Source organism: Cyanistes caeruleus, chromosome 3 (genome assembly GCF_971803275.1).
Source record: "Cyanistes caeruleus chromosome 3, bCyaCae1.hap1.1, whole genome shotgun sequence".
In the NCBI taxonomy this organism is placed as follows: Eukaryota; Metazoa; Chordata; class Aves; order Passeriformes; family Paridae; genus Cyanistes; species Cyanistes caeruleus.
This window is the reverse complement of record NC_141703.1, coordinates 69,722,900-69,744,683: the sequence shown is the minus strand read 5'-3', so window position 1 is coordinate 69,744,683 and position 21,784 is coordinate 69,722,900. Positions and strand designations below refer to the sequence as shown.

General features: G+C 38.4%; 1 protein-coding gene across 28 annotated transcripts in view; it reads right to left on the bottom strand.

The window, feature by feature from the left end:
• Positions 1 to 21,784, bottom strand: part of ATP8A2 (ATPase phospholipid transporting 8A2) — a 314,521-nt gene that overhangs the window by 135,611 nt on the left and 157,126 nt on the right. For all 28 annotated transcript variants that reach the window (XM_086881722.1, XM_086881730.1, XM_086881745.1 and 25 more), the window contains 2 exons: positions 11,701 to 11,884; positions 7,775 to 7,885 (listed from right to left, as the gene is read on the bottom strand). In XM_086881722.1, coding sequence (XP_086737848.1) covers positions 7,775 to 7,885; positions 11,701 to 11,884 — 295 coding nt within the window. The remainder of the gene's footprint in view (positions 1 to 7,774; positions 7,886 to 11,700; positions 11,885 to 21,784) is intronic.

The following is a 21,784-nucleotide window of genomic DNA, read 5'->3' as shown; positions in this document are numbered from 1 at the left end:
ACTGCACATCTTCAGCTCAACATCCCCATGTCTTATCTAGCAAAAAGCAAAACAGACAAAAAACCCTGCTCCACATAAGCACTATGGAAAGGACCTTACTTTGCTCTCAGTTATTCCCATGCAGATGAGGAATGGCCCCACTAAAGGAAGTCCATTTACAGGGGTATAGGCCAGAAAGAAAATCAGCACAGGCACAAAGGATGTATTTGTGAATAGATGTATTGCCATATATGCATCAATGTATCCATAGTGTCGGATTTAAAAAAAACTCTCTCAAAATCACCGCTTCAGTGCGGAACAGCATTGCTAAACTCAGCACTCAAGTGCTAAGCACAAATAATTCCATTATAAGGTTTATTTACACTTTCAACACCAACAAAAATTTGAAATTTAACCTTCTCTGCACCAGCAAGTAATGTCATGTGCTCTGAATTAGCCTAGATGAAAGTATTTTTTATTTTTAAAATATTTTTTATTAGAACAACAGGTTATCCAATACTGAGTCAGAGCAGTCAGTATATTTCAAGTCAATGCTCAAGGCCATAAGAGGAGTTATATTTTATGTGAAAACTTTTAGCTTTTGGAAAGAAAGCTCAGCTGAAATTATCAACAAGGAACTCTTGAATTTCAAAGCTGGCTTTGTGATTGAAAAAACCTATGCTTGGATTTTCCTAACTTTCATAATACAGGTTTATCTTTCCTAGTAAAAGCTTTTTCACATTAGGCTCACTTCTGAACTTGTATTTTTATTTGTGACATAGCTGAAATGAAAAAACATTTACTGATGTCAGGATCCTGGCTTTGAAGAACACACTATTCTGGAGATGACTAAATGCTTCACATTGAATATCCTCAAATTTAGAGAGCAACATTACCATTGATTTGATATAAGCCCACCAAATTATGACTTTAAGATTTTTCACACCAAATTAAGCACACATTTTACCAGGAGGAAAAAAAAAAATCCTGTGCCATTCATACTCCTCTTATGCAAATGTGCACAGTGAAATGATCCAAGCATTCTGTGTCTAATAAAATATCAGAGTACATCTCTTCTTGAAGTGATCTATTGCAGTGTGCACTGAACCTGATGGGTGTTTCATCTAGAGATTTTGAGACCACGCAAAGGAACTTGATTTATCATTTATAATATCAGCAATGTTAAAAAATTACAGGTTGTGTTGGTTGCAGGGTATAATCAAGGCAGTGCTAATAAATTCAGAGCAATGCTGACAGTTTCCATCATGCTTGGAAAAAAATCAAACCCAGCCATTACATAGCTGGGCCACTTCGGTTTTCTGGGAAGATGGACTGCTCTCCCATGATTCACTGTGTAGTGCACAGCACTACAAAATGAAAGGAAAATTAGCATGGATTTATCTTCATGTCTGATTCCTTGGAAACTCTTGGGATTAACATGCTCAATTAGGAAGCCAAAAAACAACAAGTCAATCATGGATTAAAGTTGATGAGATCAGCCTATACACAATGCTGAATTTCTTCAGACAAGAGGGGGGTTGAAATAGAGAATAAATTGTCAGTAGCAGTATATGAACCAGGTACTGTTAAGAATTCAGATATATATTTTTAGGAACAAAAAGAGAAGCACTATCTGTACAATTTTGGATTAGGTTGGAAAATCGTATTTTACAATATTCCAAGAACTTTGGCAAGCTCCTTATAGAATCTGTTTCCTTTATTGCTACTAAAGAATGTTTGATTGAATTTGAGCCCACAGTCAGCTTTTTTGGTGGGCAGGAAGGTGGACAGTGATCTGTGTTGCCCTAGGTCTTCCCCATGTTAAACCTGTGTACAAGGGTGATGAACAGTGCAAGAGAAAAATAAGCACATGTGCAAGACCTGTTTTTTCACCAATTATCAAAATACAGTGCTGAATTCACAAGCTTTGTTCCTCACACTGTGTTCATTCCTGTGTTTTCCATGTCTTCCAGGTTCTGCACTACACCCTCCATAAATATTCTGCACTTTTTAAACTGATTAACACTACCCGAGCTGAGAGGTTTGGAATCATGTTCTCTTGCATATTTCAGAAACAAATAAGAATAGAACAAAAGGGATTCTCTTTCTGGACAGGATTCAGTTACCTTAAGACAGACCCCTCAGTACTGCTGCTTCAGACAGTTGATGTCACAGGTCCTGTGACATACCTGCCAGTCCCATACTGCTCTCCATGAGCCCAGAGTCTCCACAAAGGTTATCCACATGGACACTACATACATCTCTCTCAGGCACCTAATTTAAACCTGAAACCAATCTTAAGGACACTGAATCCCACCTTTTGTCTACCTGAAAGCACCTATCTACAGAGATGGTGTCCAAGTTACTTATTCAGGATATGTATGCATTTGTGAGCATACAAATCTGGATTCCCAAATGATATCAAATGGAAGTCACACACACATTCCTCCTTAGCTTCACCACGATAAGAGCATTGTGCTTGGCTTACCATACTGAGTACATGCACAGAAGTAACCATTATGAAATGCCCACTGGCATCTGAAGTATTTGAACAGGCAACTGAGTAATTTGAATAAGAAGACAAAACAACTAGCTGCCTTTATGCTTGTTATCCTTGTCAGAAGATTTTGCAACCAGATGTTCTTATCCTTTATAACTTATTTTTTGTGTTAATAAAATTAACACTGGGGGGAAAGACTGCTCTTATTTTTTCATAAAGTTGCTTTATATGACAACAGTTACAGCACTTCAGTCCCAAACTTACTGCAAAAATCCCCATGCTTAAGGTTTTCTATTGCCTGGCCTGGCCTTTGCCACCTAAGAGTGGCAAAGTCAATTGGAAACAGAAAGCAGAGAGATGTAGGTGAAAGTCAGATCATGTGAATTAGGGATAAATACACAGATGAATTAAAGCTGTGTATTTTTTAGTGCCATAACAAATACACTCATTTCTGCCTATCATTTGGAGAAGAGAGCTGAAATTCCCATGCCTGCTTTCCATATTTTTTAAAATACCTATTGTGTTTGATGGGAAAGCAAGAAAACAGGTAAAACAAAAGCAGTCTCATGCAGCAACATTTCATGTGTGCTTTGGCAGCCTGTGCTATCAGCTCATCTGAAGTGGTGAGCACTAAGAGTATGTGGAGCACTTAACAGCTCTCATTGCCAGACCTTACTGACTCACAAAATCACCTCTTATTTAAAAGAATGTTTATCTAGGTATTGTGTTTACTCAGAGCTTTTGAAACTTGGAAATTCAGCTCTAGAAGAAAAATTATGATCTTTGTGTTTTGTTGTTTAGTATGTTTATCTTGTTCGTTTAATGCTGCTCACATGTTAGACCTCCCATTTGGCATCTACAAAGAAACAACTTTCTAATCTAGGCTTACAATTTATCTCTGGATTCTTAAAGTAGAAATTAAAATTATACAGCAACCAAGTTATGTACATTATACTCTCCCCTTCCCACTTGCCAGACCTTGACACTGGGGCCATCTATTCCTGCCCCTGACTCATTCAGCAATACATAATACAGAAGTGCTTCGTATTAAGTATGTTTCAAAAAACCAGCGTGTTCCAGTGAAGTACTGAGCACATTCTTCCTGCACACTGAGTTGGCCTGAAAGCTATCTTCCATGCTACTGTTTCCACAGAACCATTCCCAAAGGTCTTGAACCCTTACCTGATATTTCTGATACCACCTTTGATCTTGCTGTGTTTCTACTTCTCCAAGCATGACATGAAAGCAACATTCCTGTATTCTTTTACATTTGAAATAAGCTATATTTCAAAGCTCTGATGTCAATAGGACAACTTTATATCATCTCCAGTTAAACATACCTGCTCAACAGATGTGAAATAGTTCTTTTGTTTCACTACTCAGTTTGAAGCCAGCTACATAGGTAATTGAACTAAATGGTATTTTGTGAGTGTGCTCAGGTACTTGTCTGTCAAATCTTTAAAAGCCAAAACCGTGTCACTGATCTTCTGCCTAGGATAATGCTGAGTGGTTTGCTTTCCTTAGAAATGGATTTAGTGCACACTGCTAGAGCATGCAGACATAGGAAATACAGGAATGGACACCAAAGAGAAGGCTTTATATTTGCATGTCATCCCTGCAGCCATCTTGGTAGCTTTCCATGTAGATTCCCCTCCCACTCTTAGGACAGACCCAGCATGGATAGTCAAGAGTGGGGAAGAAGCAGCAATTAATCTGTCAACCAGCTCTGTGGATGGAAAAGCTAGATTCTGCATCCTTTTGAGAGGTGAGGCCATAAGTAAAGGAACCTCAACTTTATACCCTGAAGCACCTTGGCAACAGTCATATACAAGGGTTCAGGAATCGGGCTAAGAATCACACCAAAACGACTTGAATATCCAGAATCTGCTTCTCTTTGTGTTTTTTATTTACTTAGCTTTGTATCTTCAAAAATCAAGGGGAGATATCAAGAGAATGGCAGGAGGACAGTGATGAAGAAATAGTAAAGTTGAGAGAGACCAGGCTAGAGAAAGGAGAGGAACAGAGTTTCTAGTCATTAAGCCAAAACAAAATCTTTTCAGATTTCACTAAACTTTATTACTTTGATGACTTAAAATTCACCTCTTGGAAAATACTAGGAGGGCCTTTTCAAGAGAGAGAGAGAAAATACATTTGCATCTCCCTTGACACTGCAATCACTAAAACCACAAGGCATGCTGTCTGCTATACCACCTCTCTAGCTGCATGGAGCTATCTCAACATGGGCACACATTTCAATCAAAGCAGCTGAAAATAGTTCCTGGGTCGCTGTCTCTCCACAAAGAATCAGCCACAGCAGAAAGGTAAGCACCAGCCTTAATCCCCCAGCACCTCCTAGGAGTAAAGCCCATGATGACAATTACCTGAGCATACTTTTCACTAAACCCCAAATTCTATATTCTATCTGGTAAATTTAACATTTCACAGATGCAACACTTTGTATCTTCCACGTTTAAGTGCACGTAAGTGGTATCAAGATGAACTTCTAATGTATGAGGGGTTTTAGTGTGCCAGCATTGGGATGCTAGGAAAAGAGATGACAATATGCTCTTCTCAAGCATTTACCATTGATTAATTAATTCTTAATGCCTTAACTTGCATGCAAGTTCTCTGCAAGTCCTCTGCAAGTTCTGTCCAGATGTTCTGTGTGCCAGGCTGGACCACCACCTCTTCCTTCTCTCTGGCATTTGCAAAATACCAGGGAATAAAAAGTTGCGATAGCCCCAGTGTCTCTCTGCTGAAAAAGCCATTTATATAAGGCTTACTGTATCTATTCCTCAGGTGTTAAAACTTCACTGAAATAGAACAGATACAGTAACAAAGGTATAACCGGCAGTCATATTCATGATGTGCTTTTTCATTCAACTGTATAAATATTTACTTCGTACAATCCTTCTGAAGGTACTTAGAAAGTAGCTCAAGTTCAAATCCCTGTTTCATTACAATGCTAAAAAGATATTCCCCATATACCACATATCCAAGCAGAAAGTATGGGTAAATATTAAACTTGTCCAAAGCATTGGGAAACAACCAGGAACACACCATATACACAAGCAACAGTGCAGAAGTGCCAGGCATTTAACTGTTATTCTCTCAAGTGGAAGGATTTATTCCCTCGTGGAGCATCTCTTTCATGAGCATCATTCCATACCACAAACTGATCAGCACTGCCAAGCTTCACAGCACATACACAAAACAACCTCTCTTTGTGTAAAGCTAAGGAGGGAATTAAAGATCTCTTTTCTCTACCCTGTATCCCTAGGATACCAAAACTAGTGTCTCTTGGGTTTCCAGGCAATTTGGCTAGTTCCACACAGTTTTGGAGGGGAAGTTCCCTAAGGCTGCTAGTAAAGGAAACTTACCAGGGAAAACCAAACTGAGTTCTTCCCATTGCTGCAGGACTACAAGATTATTTCTGTCCCTTCATCTCCGTTAAAGCCTTAAACTTGCTTCCAACTTCTATGCAGCACAATCACAGAGAGGTAACTGAGGTGCTGCATCTTGTAAGACATTTTTCAATGCTCAGGGGTTGGATAGAACTGACTCATCCTCAGTCATGGACATGAGGAGACAAAAGCTCATCTGGCTCAGGACAGTATGCAGAAAGAACTGAAGACAGTCGAGAAAACCTCTGATCTCATATTTTCAGAGTAGACTTGAACTTAATGTATCATACAGAGATATCTGGACAGTAAAATTCCACCCTAGGGTAAAATAATTGAGCTACCTCAGGATGGAGGTCCCAGAGAACTTCACTTGTATTCAATCCCTTGCACAGCTGCTTATGTGGGAAGGCATAGTTTTGCCATACAACATTTGATGCAGAACTTAATTTACTTGTCAGACCATAGTAAAAGAAACAAAGACACATGGTGCTATAATAAGCTAGAAGCAGGACTTCCAAAACTTTCAAGTTTCAAGTAGATAAAAGAATCCTAGCAGGAAATCATGAAGGTATTAAGCATGTTCTGAAAAGTTCAGGCAAAACCCCAGCAATGGCCAACCACGCTCAGTAAGAAATACACTAGAAGAGTTCTTTTTAAAGCCATTTATATTTCCTTTGCACAATATAAAATATTGTTATCATCTCCAACAGCATGTAAAAACCTTTACTAAAAACATGATGTACAGGGTAATTTTCTTGCAGTGGACTAATGAGTGTTGAAATTTTAACAGATAGCAGCTAATTCATAAACAGCACAGTAAAAGTGGAACAAGCTACTGGACAATATTTGTTCTCTAACGTCATACAAGGAAGATGATCAAACCCTGATGGAGTCAGGAATACTGACCGCTCTGATCATTATATGACTTACTGAATAGCAAAGTATTACTCACCTACTATCTCCTCTAATTGATATAACTACCTGCCTAATTATAGATGTTGCAATTTTCTGTTAACCTCATTCAAGGCTGCTCAACTGTACAAAGAAATAGAAAATCTAAAATATATGCACATACATTAACAAAAATTATGAACATTGTAGAAATTGCTGTACCAAGTGATCACTTGATACTCAACTGATCAAACCACTGACTTCAAGTTCCTTGAGCATCTCTCATTAGGCAACAGCACATGATAAAAATCCCTTCCTGATACATCCTAAACTCCAGACTATGTTCTGCAGCTTGAGAACACACTCCTATCATAAGCACACTGAAAGGGAATGGTAGTAACAGTATTCAGCTCTCTTTAAAGACCAGTTGCAGTACTTGACATCTTCCAGCAATTTATTTTCAAAATACACTTATGTTTTAATTATTAAATCAAATAACCAGATTCATTTTGTAAATGAATGTCATGTAGAAAATTATGTCATCTCTTCCCAAAAAACAAAGCAAACTAATTTCAGTTCCAGCTAATCCATGGTCTTTGTAACTTGGAAGCAATAACTATTGTTTTGCATAGTTTATTATTTGCCTATTAAATTCTAACAAATGAACTTCTGATTTAAATTTAGCCCCCAGATTCAAGTTTTTATAAATATAAGCACTAACTGAAATTTTTCCATGACAAAGATGCTTTGAATAAGAGTATTTGCACAGAAGGAATTAACTTTGTCTCTAACATCTCATATCCTTCACAGTACTGAAAACCTTTGGTCTTCCTTTACAAACATTAAAAGATTCAAGTGAACTGATTTGAGGAGGGAAATTGAATTTTAAATTGTTAAACATTAGTCCTCTTGCTCAATCCATTTGGGTGAGCTTTTCTAGTTATAAGAGATGATTTAAGGAATAAGCACCAGTAAGACACATCCATTTAGTTACTCTTACCTCAATAATATACAAAACCACGTTTTTGTAGAAGCAGTACAGTATGCATTTGGTAACTCGATTGTAACTCCAAGCACCATGGACCAACAACAACTTCTCCAAGTAGGAAAACTGAAAGCAGAAAAGAAGTATTTACATATATGAGGAATTGCTAAAAAAAATTGGTTGAAAGTAAACACCTGAATTCAAGGAAACAAAATAAATCACATTTTCAATATTTTCTGCCCACAAAATGTATGTGATTGTGTGTCATGTAAAATATTGTATAAAGCAAGGTGCATTTTCCAAAAATGGCAAGTAAATGAATCTTTTATAACTGTGTACCTTTTAATGCTATTTTGAACCCCATATGGAGCTCAAATTCAGAACTTTTGAAAATGGACTTTATTATAGAGCCAGTTGTAATCCAGACTGGGAAATGCCTAATTTTCTAGTCTTGGCTTTGTTAGTGAACCTTTTTATGACCTGCAGCATTCCTCTTTTGCCCAGTTACCCACAGCTCAAAGTGATGACTGTGTTTACTGTTTAGCATGTGTATACCTGAAGGGACCTTGGGACACTAAGGTAATTATTTGCTTTGCTTCCTTTTCCACAAAATGACTTGACAGGAAAACCCTGACTTCCTAAATTTCGATTCTAGATAATTTATTTTAACCAAAACTTATTTGAAACGGAAAGCTACAGTAATGAGTTAGAACTGTCGTGAGGCAGCTCTGCTCCCATGCTTTCCAGCAATTAAATCACTGAACCACAAATCCTGTAAGGACAGCCTCTCTCCCATGCATCGGCAGTTCAGATTTGTTAGGATATGCCAGCAGAGAAGGAGAGAAAACAAAAGTGAAGTGCTTAACTTGAGCTAGAGCTATAACTGGGATACTCCCAAGGGAGTAGCTGACCTGTTAGACCCCTCATGCCTCAAGTTAATATGCAGGAGAGCTACAACTTTCCTCATCAAAATCACTTTGAAAACACCAAATTGATGGGAAACTTGCCACAATGTCCTTACAAGTTATACCAAAGCTCTTGTGGAGAACAGTCAGGTACAAAGTGAGAACTTCTCTCTGCTGAATCTAACAAGTGACCATCTTGGATGTGGTCTTCTTGAAAGCTCAAGGCAACAAAAAATCCTACTATTAATTGTTCTTGTCTGTGCTCTCATGAAAATGAGCACACTACAGAGCACAGCAAGGAAGATACTCAGAGCCTAAAGAACACACTGAGCCTGCTCACACCAGTGAAAGCAAAGAATATAATATTAGCAAAATATATAATATTAGCAAATTAGAATATAGCAAAGAATTAAATTTGCTTTGATGCTGGTATTCTGCAAAAGCACAGCTACTGGCACAGAGCAGGACAGACAGGGGCTCTACTGAGACGCTGTCTTTGTTTGGACGTTCCTGTATTTACAGCATTTTGACTCAGCAGGGAACATTATCACCATCTGGCCAGCCTACCTGTGAACAGTCTGTGTAAGTTTTTACAGTCATCTCTACATCAACCCTAGCATAACTTCTTTTACACTGAGATTATCTTCTAGATTTCATCTTGATTAAAGGATGAGGTGATGGCATGTTGGGAGGGTTTTAATACAGTGAAAAGGCACCCACAAAACAAACCAGTTTTTCCAAAGAAGAAAACTGAAACAAGAACATTTGTTGAAGAAAGAAGATTCCTTAATTAAGAAAAGGAAACAGTCCCTAGACACCAGATGCTCTCTGAATTAAGATGATAAAGCTATTTTGCTGAGCAAAAAAAAAGTTATTAAAGTCTACTACTGTCTCTCTAGTTAGGTCATTTGATTTGGGAATTCTCTAAATAGAAGTCACTGGTGCAATATAATTTCAAGGGAAAAGGATGATTCAAACAGATGCTCCTTGCACCTGTGGAAGCTATTTCAAGTGGAGTCAGACACACGTTGGCTTTTTATTTTTGTTTGGTTTATGCTTTGATTCTCCCTGGAATCCCAAATGAGCCTATATAGAGACTCTCTCTTCTCTAAGTGCCTACTTCTGGCAGCACTGCATTTGAAATAGCACTTGAACATGAGATGCTACATTACAGTGGTCGTCTTAAATTACTCAATAAGAACATACTCTGCCTTCAAGGCATGCACATATAGTAATGTTTTAGTGGGAGTTATATGTCTTTGCTGAAAGAAATACACTCCACAGAGATCAAGTTTTTCTTTTGAACACTAATTTACTTTTTTTTTAAGCACATACTACCACACAGTATTAGTCTCCTCTACTACAGGGATTTTTCTGTATGTTTTCTAACTTAATCAGTACAAAGTTCTTCCACACTATCACAAAAAATACAGTTCTATGGTGTTTCACTGATTTTTGAACACTGTATTTCTGTGCCAATGTCACCAGCTTTTATTTCAAATTGAACTAAAAAGATTCATTGTAATTGCCAGTAATACTGTCCTTGTTGACTGGAATTTAAACCAAGAGCAACTTCCATGTTCTAACACTAAAGTGAAATACAGGGGGTTTTGTTAATGCACAAGCAACATGTGAACGTGGAATTCCTTATCCAGATTTAACGCTACTGCAACACAAAAGGAATACATATGTAGGGCCTTCTATGGACAAAACTCTTGCTGCTTAGGCTTAGTTACTAAAGCAGAAGTAATAAATTATCTGAAGAAGTCCAAGTAAAGAGCAGTCCATTAAGTTATACAGCAGAAGCTATATATGATCCACTGAAATTAAAAATGTGAAACTCATTACAAAATACCAGAGACAATGAGTATGGCAGTTCCTATACTGATACATATTTGGAATATGCTACTGTTTATGACAGAAAAACATGGTAAAGCTGCCTAAAATTCTCAAAACGGTGAAAGGTCTCAGTTATTCAAACCTGAAACTGAGTGTTCTTCATCAGAGGTCAGAACAGAGCAGCAGTACAAGAGAGCCACTTTGCTTCTCAGTAGGTTTAATTCAATAAACAGTTATCTGTGCATACAGCAGCATTATCCCTGCCCTTTCAAAACCTCACCTGCCACTGGAACCTATCAAAAGATGTTTTCATCTTTCATTCATAATATTTCATGTTACTTGGTAAAACAAATCTGACTACACCCTGCCAGAAGGGAACATCAGCTGAAGCTCTGATCACTGAAGAGACAAGGGATTGTCTCTGCTTCCTGTCAGCTCAATCTGGTTTTGCCCTGCATCAGTCTCAAACACATAGTGTATCTCAGGTGTAAATAGTATCCAGAGCATATTCAGCAATCTTTTGCAGCATCTTTTTCCTTTCTGATTTTTCTTTCAAAGTCTTGTTTCTAAATTGTGGTTTCTTCAGCAAAACAAACAAACAAAAAAGGCTTTTAACTCTTCTTTTTAGCTGAAGTGATTGGTTCTGAATTTGATGAACTCGTTTAGGAGCACTTCACCCAAATAATGTTCAAAATAACATGAAAAATGAAAATTCTGGCCAGCTCTCTAGAATGATCTGATCAATTCTTGAATGTAACACAGGGGACAGAAGGAAATAAAGATAGAGGAGACACCTCAAATTAGGAACTGCCAAACAGCCAAATTCTCACACTCCTGGTTATAGTACCTGCTCATAGTAAGAGAGGAGTTTGCACCAAGGCAAATCAGCTACTTAAAAGCATATTAACACAAGCATCACAGAAATTGCTTCCCCTTGATTACTGAAGAACCAAGATACTGTACAGCGTCAGGAGGAAACTAAAACTTTGAAGAGAGGTAGAGCTTTGCCCTGGAGAATACAAAATCTCAACAAACCCCCAAAATATATCCAAAATATGTTCTAGACAGCTGCCTGGAAAAGGAAACAATCAGAGATACTTCTAGCTTGAAGGCTAGAAGAAGTCAATCGAGCACTACGTGGCTGCACAGTGCATTTCTCACGAGATGATACTGCAGTTGTTCAATCTTGCGTCTGACCTGTGCAATGGCATAATCCGAGCAATTGGTTGCCTGCATGCCCTCATTGCCACTGATCCCCACTCCAACGTGAGCTGTCTGGATCATTCCTACGTCATTGGCACCATCCCCAATGGCAAGTGTTATGGCATTGACGTGTTTCTTGACCATGTCTACTATTTCAGACTTCTGTAGAGGAGATACTCTGAAAAGGAGAGAAAAAGGTGTCAGTTTCTCACATGCTGAGCTATGTGCCTTTCCCAAAAGAACAGCTGTAACCTACTTTTAGAAGTAATCAAAGGCAGTTGCTGGGAAGTTCCTTTATTCAACAACTAAGCTTCAGAACCCATGCCAAACTATTTCAGAAGAAAAAAAATAGCCTTAAAAACAGTTTCACATTTACCTACTTGTGGATAGTTGATGCAAATGAGACCCAATCTATATTAAAGGTTTCAAAACTTTGTTTTCCTTACCCAGCCCCTCCTAACTGGCATAACACTGGTGGTGTTATATTGGGAACATCGACGTGAGTTTCCTCTTCAACTATGACAGTTTACAGATCAACAATGCAGGCTTCCCTGCCTCCTGTCATCACCATCCAGAAGGAGAAAGACCACAAATACATTCAGAGACATTTTCCAAGGTTTGCAAGAGATACTGCAGGGTTATTTTATTATTAAACCAGTTCTGTTTAAATCTTTATCAATGATCTCACTGAAGGGATTGAGCACACCCTAAGTCAGTTTGCACACAACACAAAGCTGGGTGAGGATATTGATCAGCTGGAGGACAGCAAGGCCCTGCAGAGGGATCTGGACAGGTTAGATCGATGGACCAAGGGCAGTTGTATGAGGTTCAACAAGGTCAAGTGCTGGATCCAACCCCAAGCAGCACTACTGGCAGAGAAGCTGCCTGGCAGAAAAGGACCTGGGGTGTTGGTGACATCAGCTGAACATGATGCAGTTGCCCAGGTGGCCAAGAAGGCAAATGACATCCTGGCCTGGATCAGCAATGCCACCAGCAGGAGAAGGGCAGTGACCATCCCCCTGTACTCAGTACTGGTGGGGCCACACCTTGAATTCAGTTTTGGGTCCTTCAATTCAGGAGAAAAAATTGAGATGCTGGAGCATGTGCAGAGAAGGGCAACGGAGCTGGGGAAGGGTCTGGAGCACAACTCTTATGAGGAACAGCTGTGGCAGCTCTGATTGTTCAGCCTGGAGAAAAAGAGTAAGGGGTACACACCTAATCACCCTCTACAGCCACCACAAAGGAGATGGTACTGAAGCAGGGGTGCCTTGCCCCAGGTAAAAGACAATAAGAACAAGAGGAAACGGCTTCAAGTTGTGCCAGGAGGTTTAGATTGGATGTGAGGAAAAAATTAAGGTTGACCAGTATTGAAACAGGCTGCCCAGGGAAGTGGTGGAGTCACAATCCCCAGTGATATTTAAAAGTGTCGATGCAGCACTGAAGGACTTGTGGTGGACCTGTCAGATAGAATTATCTTGAAGGACTTTTCCAACCTTAATAATTCTATTCCCTCCTCCAGATGACCTCCCTGGTTTGCCAAGCCATCTTTACAACCTCTGACAGGTCATATCAGAAAGCACAAGGCCAGTTCCTGATCTCACATATGTCTTATGTGCTGGTGCAACACTGACCTCAGTGATGATGTTATTCCATTCCAGCTCAAAAACAAAAGCCTGACTCCATGATACCTGAAAATCCTTATCAGATTTACTGGCAGATTTATTTTAACCTGATTCTTTTCTCATTTTGTATCAGTTTCAAGTCAATAAAAATTCATGGTATTCAGAGTTGAACCAGTCTAAACCAGGAAAAAGTGGAAAAATACTCAGGATTAGGTTTGTAAATTGGATAAGACATCCAAAATGCCCTTTTGTCATGGAAAAGGTAGATCAGGTTACCAAATCATATGAGGTATTTTGGAAATACCTACATGTAGATTAAATATTTCCATTCTAACTCCATCTGTACAAACAACTCTAATTCCTTTCACCATCAGTTTTAGTTAAAGATCCAAATTATTTTGTATTTCCTTAAATAAAGCTTTAGACAAAACTTTTCCACATCTCAAGTCAGCCACATACCACTCAAAAAAAAAAAAAAAAAAGTAACTTAAATCTAAAAGCTTTACTATTAAAATAAGGGGAGAATAGGGAGCTTAGGGAATACAGGAGACAGGTTTTTTGCATGGCATTTTTTTTCAGAGTTTACATCCTGTGAGAGCAACTTAAATAGCTGTTTAATACACCCATCTGGATCACTGCTGATCAAAAAAAAGCAGAGTTATCTTGTTCATCATTATGCTTTATGGCCTTGCTTTTGTTTAGTAAATACCTAAATAGGTGCTTTTTTAGTAAATAACTCTTAAAATAACTTGATGAGTAATTTGGGGAAAAAGAAACTTGCTAAGCTCAAACTTCACATATGAACTAAACCACCTGAGAAGTCTAGCAGCTGTCTTGCTCCTAAAAGCCAAATACAGGAAAAAGTTGACTAAACCATAAAATTTACTTAATACCATTGGATAAATCTATTAAGCACTCCTGGCAGTGAAAACACCACTCGGCACTGTAGAGGCCCAGTTAAATTACCAACACAAAACCCCAACACACCAACCTATGGAGCACAAAAGGTGTTGATTTTTAATTATAAATCAGCTCTGAGTATCATCTACACAAAATTTTAACTTTTCTCTCATACATGCACACACACACTCTCCTCCCTCTTCCCCAGTACTCACAATAAAATACTAAAGCATGGAGCATAGAATCAAAGGGACTTCCAGCCATAAAATGGAAACACCAGAGGGACTTGGGGCCAGCTGTGGAGGGTTTGGATTGATAAGTGCACAGACCCCCATTACCAGCCCCAGGGGCACCTCCAGTACACAGGACTATATACTTTTGGCAGTCCCCTCATGCAATTACTTCTTCACAGCAAAGTGCTGCACATACCTGCTAACAGCCTTCTCAGACATACACATCTTTTGGAATTTCAACTTATGTTCAATTACTTTTCAGTTACATAGCAATAGAAATATCTAAGAAGCACCCTGTTTTCAAATATGCTTAAAAGAGCCTGGGAAGGAAAAAAGACAAAATGTGAACAGCATCTCTGACTGTGTACTTTAAACTAGCAGCTTGTCTACAGACACTTCAGACTTGACCAGAATGTGGCAGAGATGCTCAAGCTTGTTCTAGTGCAGTTTAGCTGGGACATGTCAACCAGGCTAATGCAGCCTGTGCTCACTTCCGTGCCTGCAGTGTAGGCGTGGTTTCAGATTTTAAGTGAACTTTGTCATTAGCGACCCATTATTTGGCAAGTCAAGGGAATGTCTCTATAAAAATGCATTTATCAGCTACATAATGCACACAGAGTATGCTGTCTTGACTAAATGAAGTTAATTATATCCACAGTTACGTAGCACCCAGTTAATGTTTAGCATCCCTATATGCTTAGCAAGGCTAAACAAACTACCGGAAACACTACATGCGCATTTTAAATACCACAAATATTTATGGACTTGGTTTAAGAAGATGAAATACAAGACAAGATTTCAGCACAAAGTGTTGCTTGATTGTAGTTGCTTCTCCTCAGCAGCAGGTCCCTAACAAGCATCCTCTTTGACACTTCAACAGCAAGTACAGCCCACAACTCCAGAAAACAGAAATTTTTGTTGTTGCACATAGTACATTAGCTACAAAAACTGCAAATTGAGATGATTACTGATTTCCTGAGGGGTTTTACACCTCTCCTCCCCCAACTCACTGACTCAGCCTCCTTATAATCTTTTTAGTACCAACACACTGCATTAGGTGACATTAATCCCCTTAGCCAGATGATCAGAGCTCTGGTACAATTCTGCACATTTGATAAGCTGTCTACAGGAAAAACTGAGGATTATAGCACAGGGTACTATTAAACTGTAGCTGCCCCAGGTATAGCCAAGTTCACAAAGATTATAGACAAATGCATGAGCTCAAAGTAAAAACTACAAGGAAAGAACTAACTTATTTGAAAAAAAAAAATCTGTAGTGACAAAATTGGTATGTATTATTTGATGTAAGATCCCTGGCTTTCACTGCAGAGCTCACTGCAAAGTATCAGGATATAAGCCTTGCCTGGATATACACCCAAATAAGAATTAAGATATGAATAAAGCATCAGTTGCATCAAAACCCTCTGCTTATTCCTGTTTCCTTTCCTTATTCCCTGGTCAGACAGCAGTGCTTCTTCTAAAAGTTATTTGAGTATCACTCAAGAGTTCTCTAAAACATTTTCATTTATGGAAGTTATTTTTTTTGCCTCTGCTCAAAAATGTCTTTGACAACAGATTGATTCTCTCCTTTACACATACTTGAAGAAAAAAGTCAGGTTTCAAGTACTACAACTGTAGTGATAGCTAAAATCTGATAAGGTGAAGTCTTCAGATTCTTCCTCTGACTCTTTCCCTGACAATCTGAATTCAGCCTACACAGGCTACAAGAGAGCCTGAGGTCAAGACTTCACCTTTATAAAGTGCCTATCATTCAGCACCTGGCTGTGCAATATAAAGTGTCCATGGATGATGGCAGGGATACATGAAGTTAAGTGTCAGTCATACAGCAGAGCTGCTCCTTGCCCACCTCTGGGACTTCCTGCTGGTAGCCTTGCCCTTAAGAAAGCAAAAGCTAATAAAGAAAACAGAAGGTTCTTGACAGTCTCAAACCTGCTTAGTCTTTACCAGCACCTTTAACAGATTAACACAGAAAGGCCTTTTCATCCTGAAGAAAATGACTGATACCTTCATAACATGTTGCTTCCTTTGTAATGGGATGGGTAAAAGCAAGAGAGGGAACAAAGAGCCACACCTTGTGAAAAGCTGGGAGAGAAATGCAGCCCAGAGCCAGGGATTCTCAGAGAGATACAAACCTAATTACTTAAATTCACAAGCAAACATTGGAAGGAGGCAGGGGGTGAGTAGTTTTCAGGTAACAACATAGTGTATTGTTATACCAGTAAATACTTTAAGATCCCTCTTGAACTTTGAGGGGACTCATGAAAAAATAGCACAGGGCACAGCAGAGAGCAGTAACACAGATGGTTTCCAACAAGGATGTCAGCAGCTTCCCACTGACTTCTGCAGATCAGGTCCCAATGGCTCTAAGCACTTCGTTTGCATTTGCTTCTTTAGCCTGAATACAACTTTTACAAGCAAAATTCTTACCTGATATGTTCTGTCTGTTCAGAAAAGTCCTATTTGTATGACCTTGTCTTAGGCACAAGGAGCAGGGAGCTGGACTTATGGTCCCTTCAAACTGGAGATACTCTACAATTCCACTCAGCAGTTCACTGGGAGGTTTGTTCAGGCTTACTTTATTCTTTTAAGAGAATTTAAGCAAAATGAAAAATCTTTCATTTCAATTTTTTCCATCAAGAATACTTTATGGGACAACCAAGGCAATTAATAAATTCTGTCATAATTTAGTGAAAATTTTCACGAAAAAAACAAACAAAAACCAACCAACAAAAAACCCCCCACAACTACAAAAGAAACCCCAAACCTGAAGTGATATTTTAAAGTAACTATCAAACATTTTAATTAGAAACTCATTTTGGCACCAAAGTATTTTAAAAACTCAGAAATAGAAACATGAAAACATCAATTTTAACCAAGCCAAGCAAAGCAATAGAACTTTAATTTAAATTTTAATGTACTTCAACCAATTTAAAACAATCAATTCCTTTACTGCACACTCTGTGCAATCTACAAGGCTATCCCTCTTAGTCCCAGAGTCCATCTAATATACCAAGATGGATGCAGTCACAAATATGATAGGAAGGACACAATTAGCATGAGCATCCCTGTGTCACACCAGTCGGCCACACTCCATAAGATCTTGTCAGCAGGAAGTGATAAAATAAACAGTTTTCATAATTCTGTCCCTATGCCTACTTGGATTTATTGCAGTTACAGATGTATGACAGCAACTGATGGCAACTGTAAATAATAATTCTCACATAAAGCCCTAAAACTACAGCTGCATCACTGCAGATGCTTCAAAGTATATGGGCATAAGCCCAGAGGAGAAATAAAAATGCAGTATTTCAGAAAATAATTCATTTTATTTATTGTATTCAAATCTAAAGGACCAAATAAAGACAGGGTTCTGCTACAGAACTAACAAATGAGATTATAAATTGTTTATAAAAAGATACATGATCAATAAAAATAAAGTAAGTAAATCCTACTGGAGTCCTTTTATTCATAAGTTAGATATATATAGAGAGAGAGAGAGAGAGAAAAAGATTAGGTCATTTTTAAGAGATCAGTTTATATCCAAGACCATCTTACAAGACCATGAAGAAAGGCAGTCCCACAAACTCTTCCATACCTAAGCATGGCACAGTTTGATACCTGTTGTCAACTGTCTCCTGTGTTCTGCCACATGTGTTGGGTTTTCTGGGGATTTTTTTTTGCAGGTTTCTTCCATAAAAACAAGAAGACTAGAGCATTTCTGCTGAAGATTGCTTATTTTCACACTCCCAATTTGATACAAAATACTCTGAAGACACTCTTACCCATGCTTTTAAATTTTTGATGTTCATTTGTGAAAAGAGGAAGGCAAGGAAGGAAACTGCTTCAAGTATTCCCTTTTTCTGCTTCCATGCCATAACGGACATAAACACAAATACATTAATGTCTTTAACATGAAACATGAAATTGATATCCTCCTTCCTTGAAATGCCTTGTTAATACAACACAAAAGGCCCTTAAGAGTTTACCTTTATTGCAGTGAACATGATTTTACCCGGTTCTATCATAAAATATACTAGTACTTCAAAAAAGCTCGGTGACCTCATCTGCAGAAAAGGCAGATGAGAGACAGCCCATAAAGCTGAGAGCTATGAATAACACTGTCATAAGTGTATGCATTGGTTCCCAGGGAAAAAAGCAAGATAAATTAACACACCACTAAAAGTAATGCTCAGAAAAGAAGGAACATTACTATGACATTGTATTTAGCAGTTCTTAATTGCAAAGTTGATTTCTCCTGACACACACCAGCTTGTAGATTTCAAGCACATGTCATCCAAACAAGGGTTAGACCTGAGTTGCAGTCATGATGCCCTAAGAGATCTTGGATAATCTTACAATGACACAGTAACCCACAGAAGAAAAGTGAACAAAAGCACACATGTTGAATCAAAATGTGCCTTGCAATGAATGCTTTACATTTAGTAATTTCTCTGAGCTTCCTTCCCCTGCTGACAACTTCCATAGGACTGGCTCTGGTGCAGTACTTACATTTTTGAGTCAGCACTGACAGGATAATTTAATGTTCAGAAAAAGCACCAAAGGAATTCATCCAACTACATGCAAGTGTCTTCAATGGAGACATCTCTATCTGCACTAATCACACCACACTCTTTTAGTCAGAGAGAAACAGGCACTTCTAGAGTGCAATTCATCTGGCTTTAGACATGTACTTTTTAAGGTTGTAGTTAATCTCTTAAAACTGCCGCTTTCTGTCAGCCAAGGTAAAGGGAACTAAAGGTAAGTGGTTCACATGAAAAAGTCATAAAATTTCACAGGATGAAGCTCATCTTGTACATTACTGCAGTGCTAAATACCTTTAAATTAATCAAGTGCACAGGTTTTTGCTCTCCTGTTTTCTGGTAAGGTAGAATGTCTGCTTCCTCCTGACATGGCCATCTGATGCTGAACTGACACACCTTCCCTTCTTCCAAAAATCCTTAGTTCTTGACTGCTTCCAGCTCTTGCTAATACTGTTCTATAGCCCCATCTCTTGAACAAAGAACCAGAAGCCTTACCAAACCTCTACTGGCTTCTGTAAGAACCTCAGCTTCGTCATCCTTTGTCATTTCATTTGCAGTCTCACTTTTCTGTACTTAATTTTCTTCCTGAGCAGAGAGTTCTTCAAAACGCTTCACTCAACCAAATTTATCAGACTGGTTGAAATCTGATTTTTTAATTTTAATTTTTAAATTAAATTTAAAAGTTTTTTAATTTTAAAGAGTTTTTTTAATTAAATTTAGTTTTTTAATTTTAAAGAGTTTTACACCCTATTTCACCTATCACTAGGGGTCTCATTTCATCTTATAATAAATATGAAAAAAATCTTCCTCCAGTTTTTCAGTCTCACTGGTGTGCCAGTCACACACTTGACTTTCTGAGCAACATATATTACCTCTACATTTCAGGTTATCCAGAACAGGGTATTTTTTGATGCCTAGCAGGGCTCTAAGTCAAAATGCATGCACACTTCCACACACAGGACATGGGAGAGGTTTTTTTTTTAAATTTAATGGTTACCAAAGCAGTTTCTTCTGCACAATTTTAGACAGATTAGAGAGGCCTTCTTAATATAAAGCTCTCTTTGTAATTATAAAGGCCTTGAATTATACAGTCTTCTGAACAGGAAGAACGCAAATTAATTTAGCATCTTTTTTATCACAAAAAAAAAAGTTTTTGCTAATTATATGGGTTTTTTTAAAACATGTATCACTAGAGAATTTCTTACTCGCATTTCGTATTTCAACAGCTCATTTGCCTTTCACAGTTGCCACTGAAATGATCTTCAGAGGACAAGGGTTAGGAAATAATCTCTTTATAAGCTGGATTCAAGGTATTAAGCAGTGCACATAAACACAATGTTCCAGGGAACACAGGGTTAAGTTTCAAGTCAGCATCTTCTTCCTCTTTGATATCCCTCCCTGCGTGTTTCTGTCTTGATTGCCCTTCCCCCAATCTGCTTTATGGGGCAAAGATTAAATACAGAAAATCTAGTTCGGAAAACAAATTATTTGCAAAGTGATGAGTTGGCATAAACACAGTTTTGAATGAAAGACTATTTTGCATTTTTCACTATAATGGTCACTAGTGGCAACAGCTATATGGTTTTAAAATGAAACTAATATATAAATTAATTTTGAGCTTCCCTCACCCCAAGCTGATTAAGGCACATTCATTTCCATGCTAATCAGCCTGAGCAGTTCTCATGCAACACAGAAACCAGTCTTTTTCTAATGACAGAGCAAAAAAAAATCAGTCTGCCAAACATACAGATTAGTCCTTTTATAACCTTGAGGACACACACACAAAGCCAGCAGCTGTGTGTTTCGCATAGCAGAGCTCTTCACAAAATTTTGCAAGACATGATGAAATTAAGTGATGATCGACACTATGTCAATTAATAAGCACATGAGCCCATTTAGCGAGCCTCTGCCCTGTGATGAAGCCAAAAGATCAATTGGAAGAGCCAGGGTGAGCACGTGCCTCTAGAAACAGAGCAGCAATACTGTGAGAGCATCAGTCACCCCAGACACATGGCCATCATGGAATCATAGAATCACTAAAGTTGGAAAAGAAATTCAAGATCATCAAGTCCAACCATTATCCCAGCACTTCCAAAACCATGTCCCTAAACCACTAAACCATGTCCCTGAGCACTACATCTACACATCTTCTAAATACCTCCAGGGATACTAACTCAAACACCTCTCCCGGGCAGCCTGTTCCGTTGCCTGACCACACCTTCAGTGATTTTTCACCCCCAACCCCTCCAATAGCCAATCTAAACTCCCCCTGTGCAACTTGAGGGCACTTTCTCGTGTCCTATCACTTGCTACCTGTGAGAAGAGACCAAGCTGCATCTCCTGGTAATCTCCTTTCAGGAGCCTGATGGGTGCTCTGCTCCTCCACTCAACTATAGCTCAGAAATATAAAATAAAGCAGCTTTGGACACCATTACTGCTGTAAACTACAGCTGCTTTCAGGATCATATACTTAGGAAACAAACTACAAACACAGACATGGAAGGAAGATGAAGGGATATGTAGCTAGTAGATTTAGTAGAGTTTGCTATTTTTGCAGTGCTACAAGCACTGACAAATTTCTTTTCTTCCTTCTGAATTCTAGTAACTCTGCATGATTTATTTTTTTCCCTCTCTATGAAATGTTTCCTGGAATTTAATATAAAAATGCATATAAATGATCAAGTTGCAACTACATGTTATGGTTCAAAAGCCTAGCATCTCTGAATAACATGCTCCTGGAACAGACAAGACAGACACAATC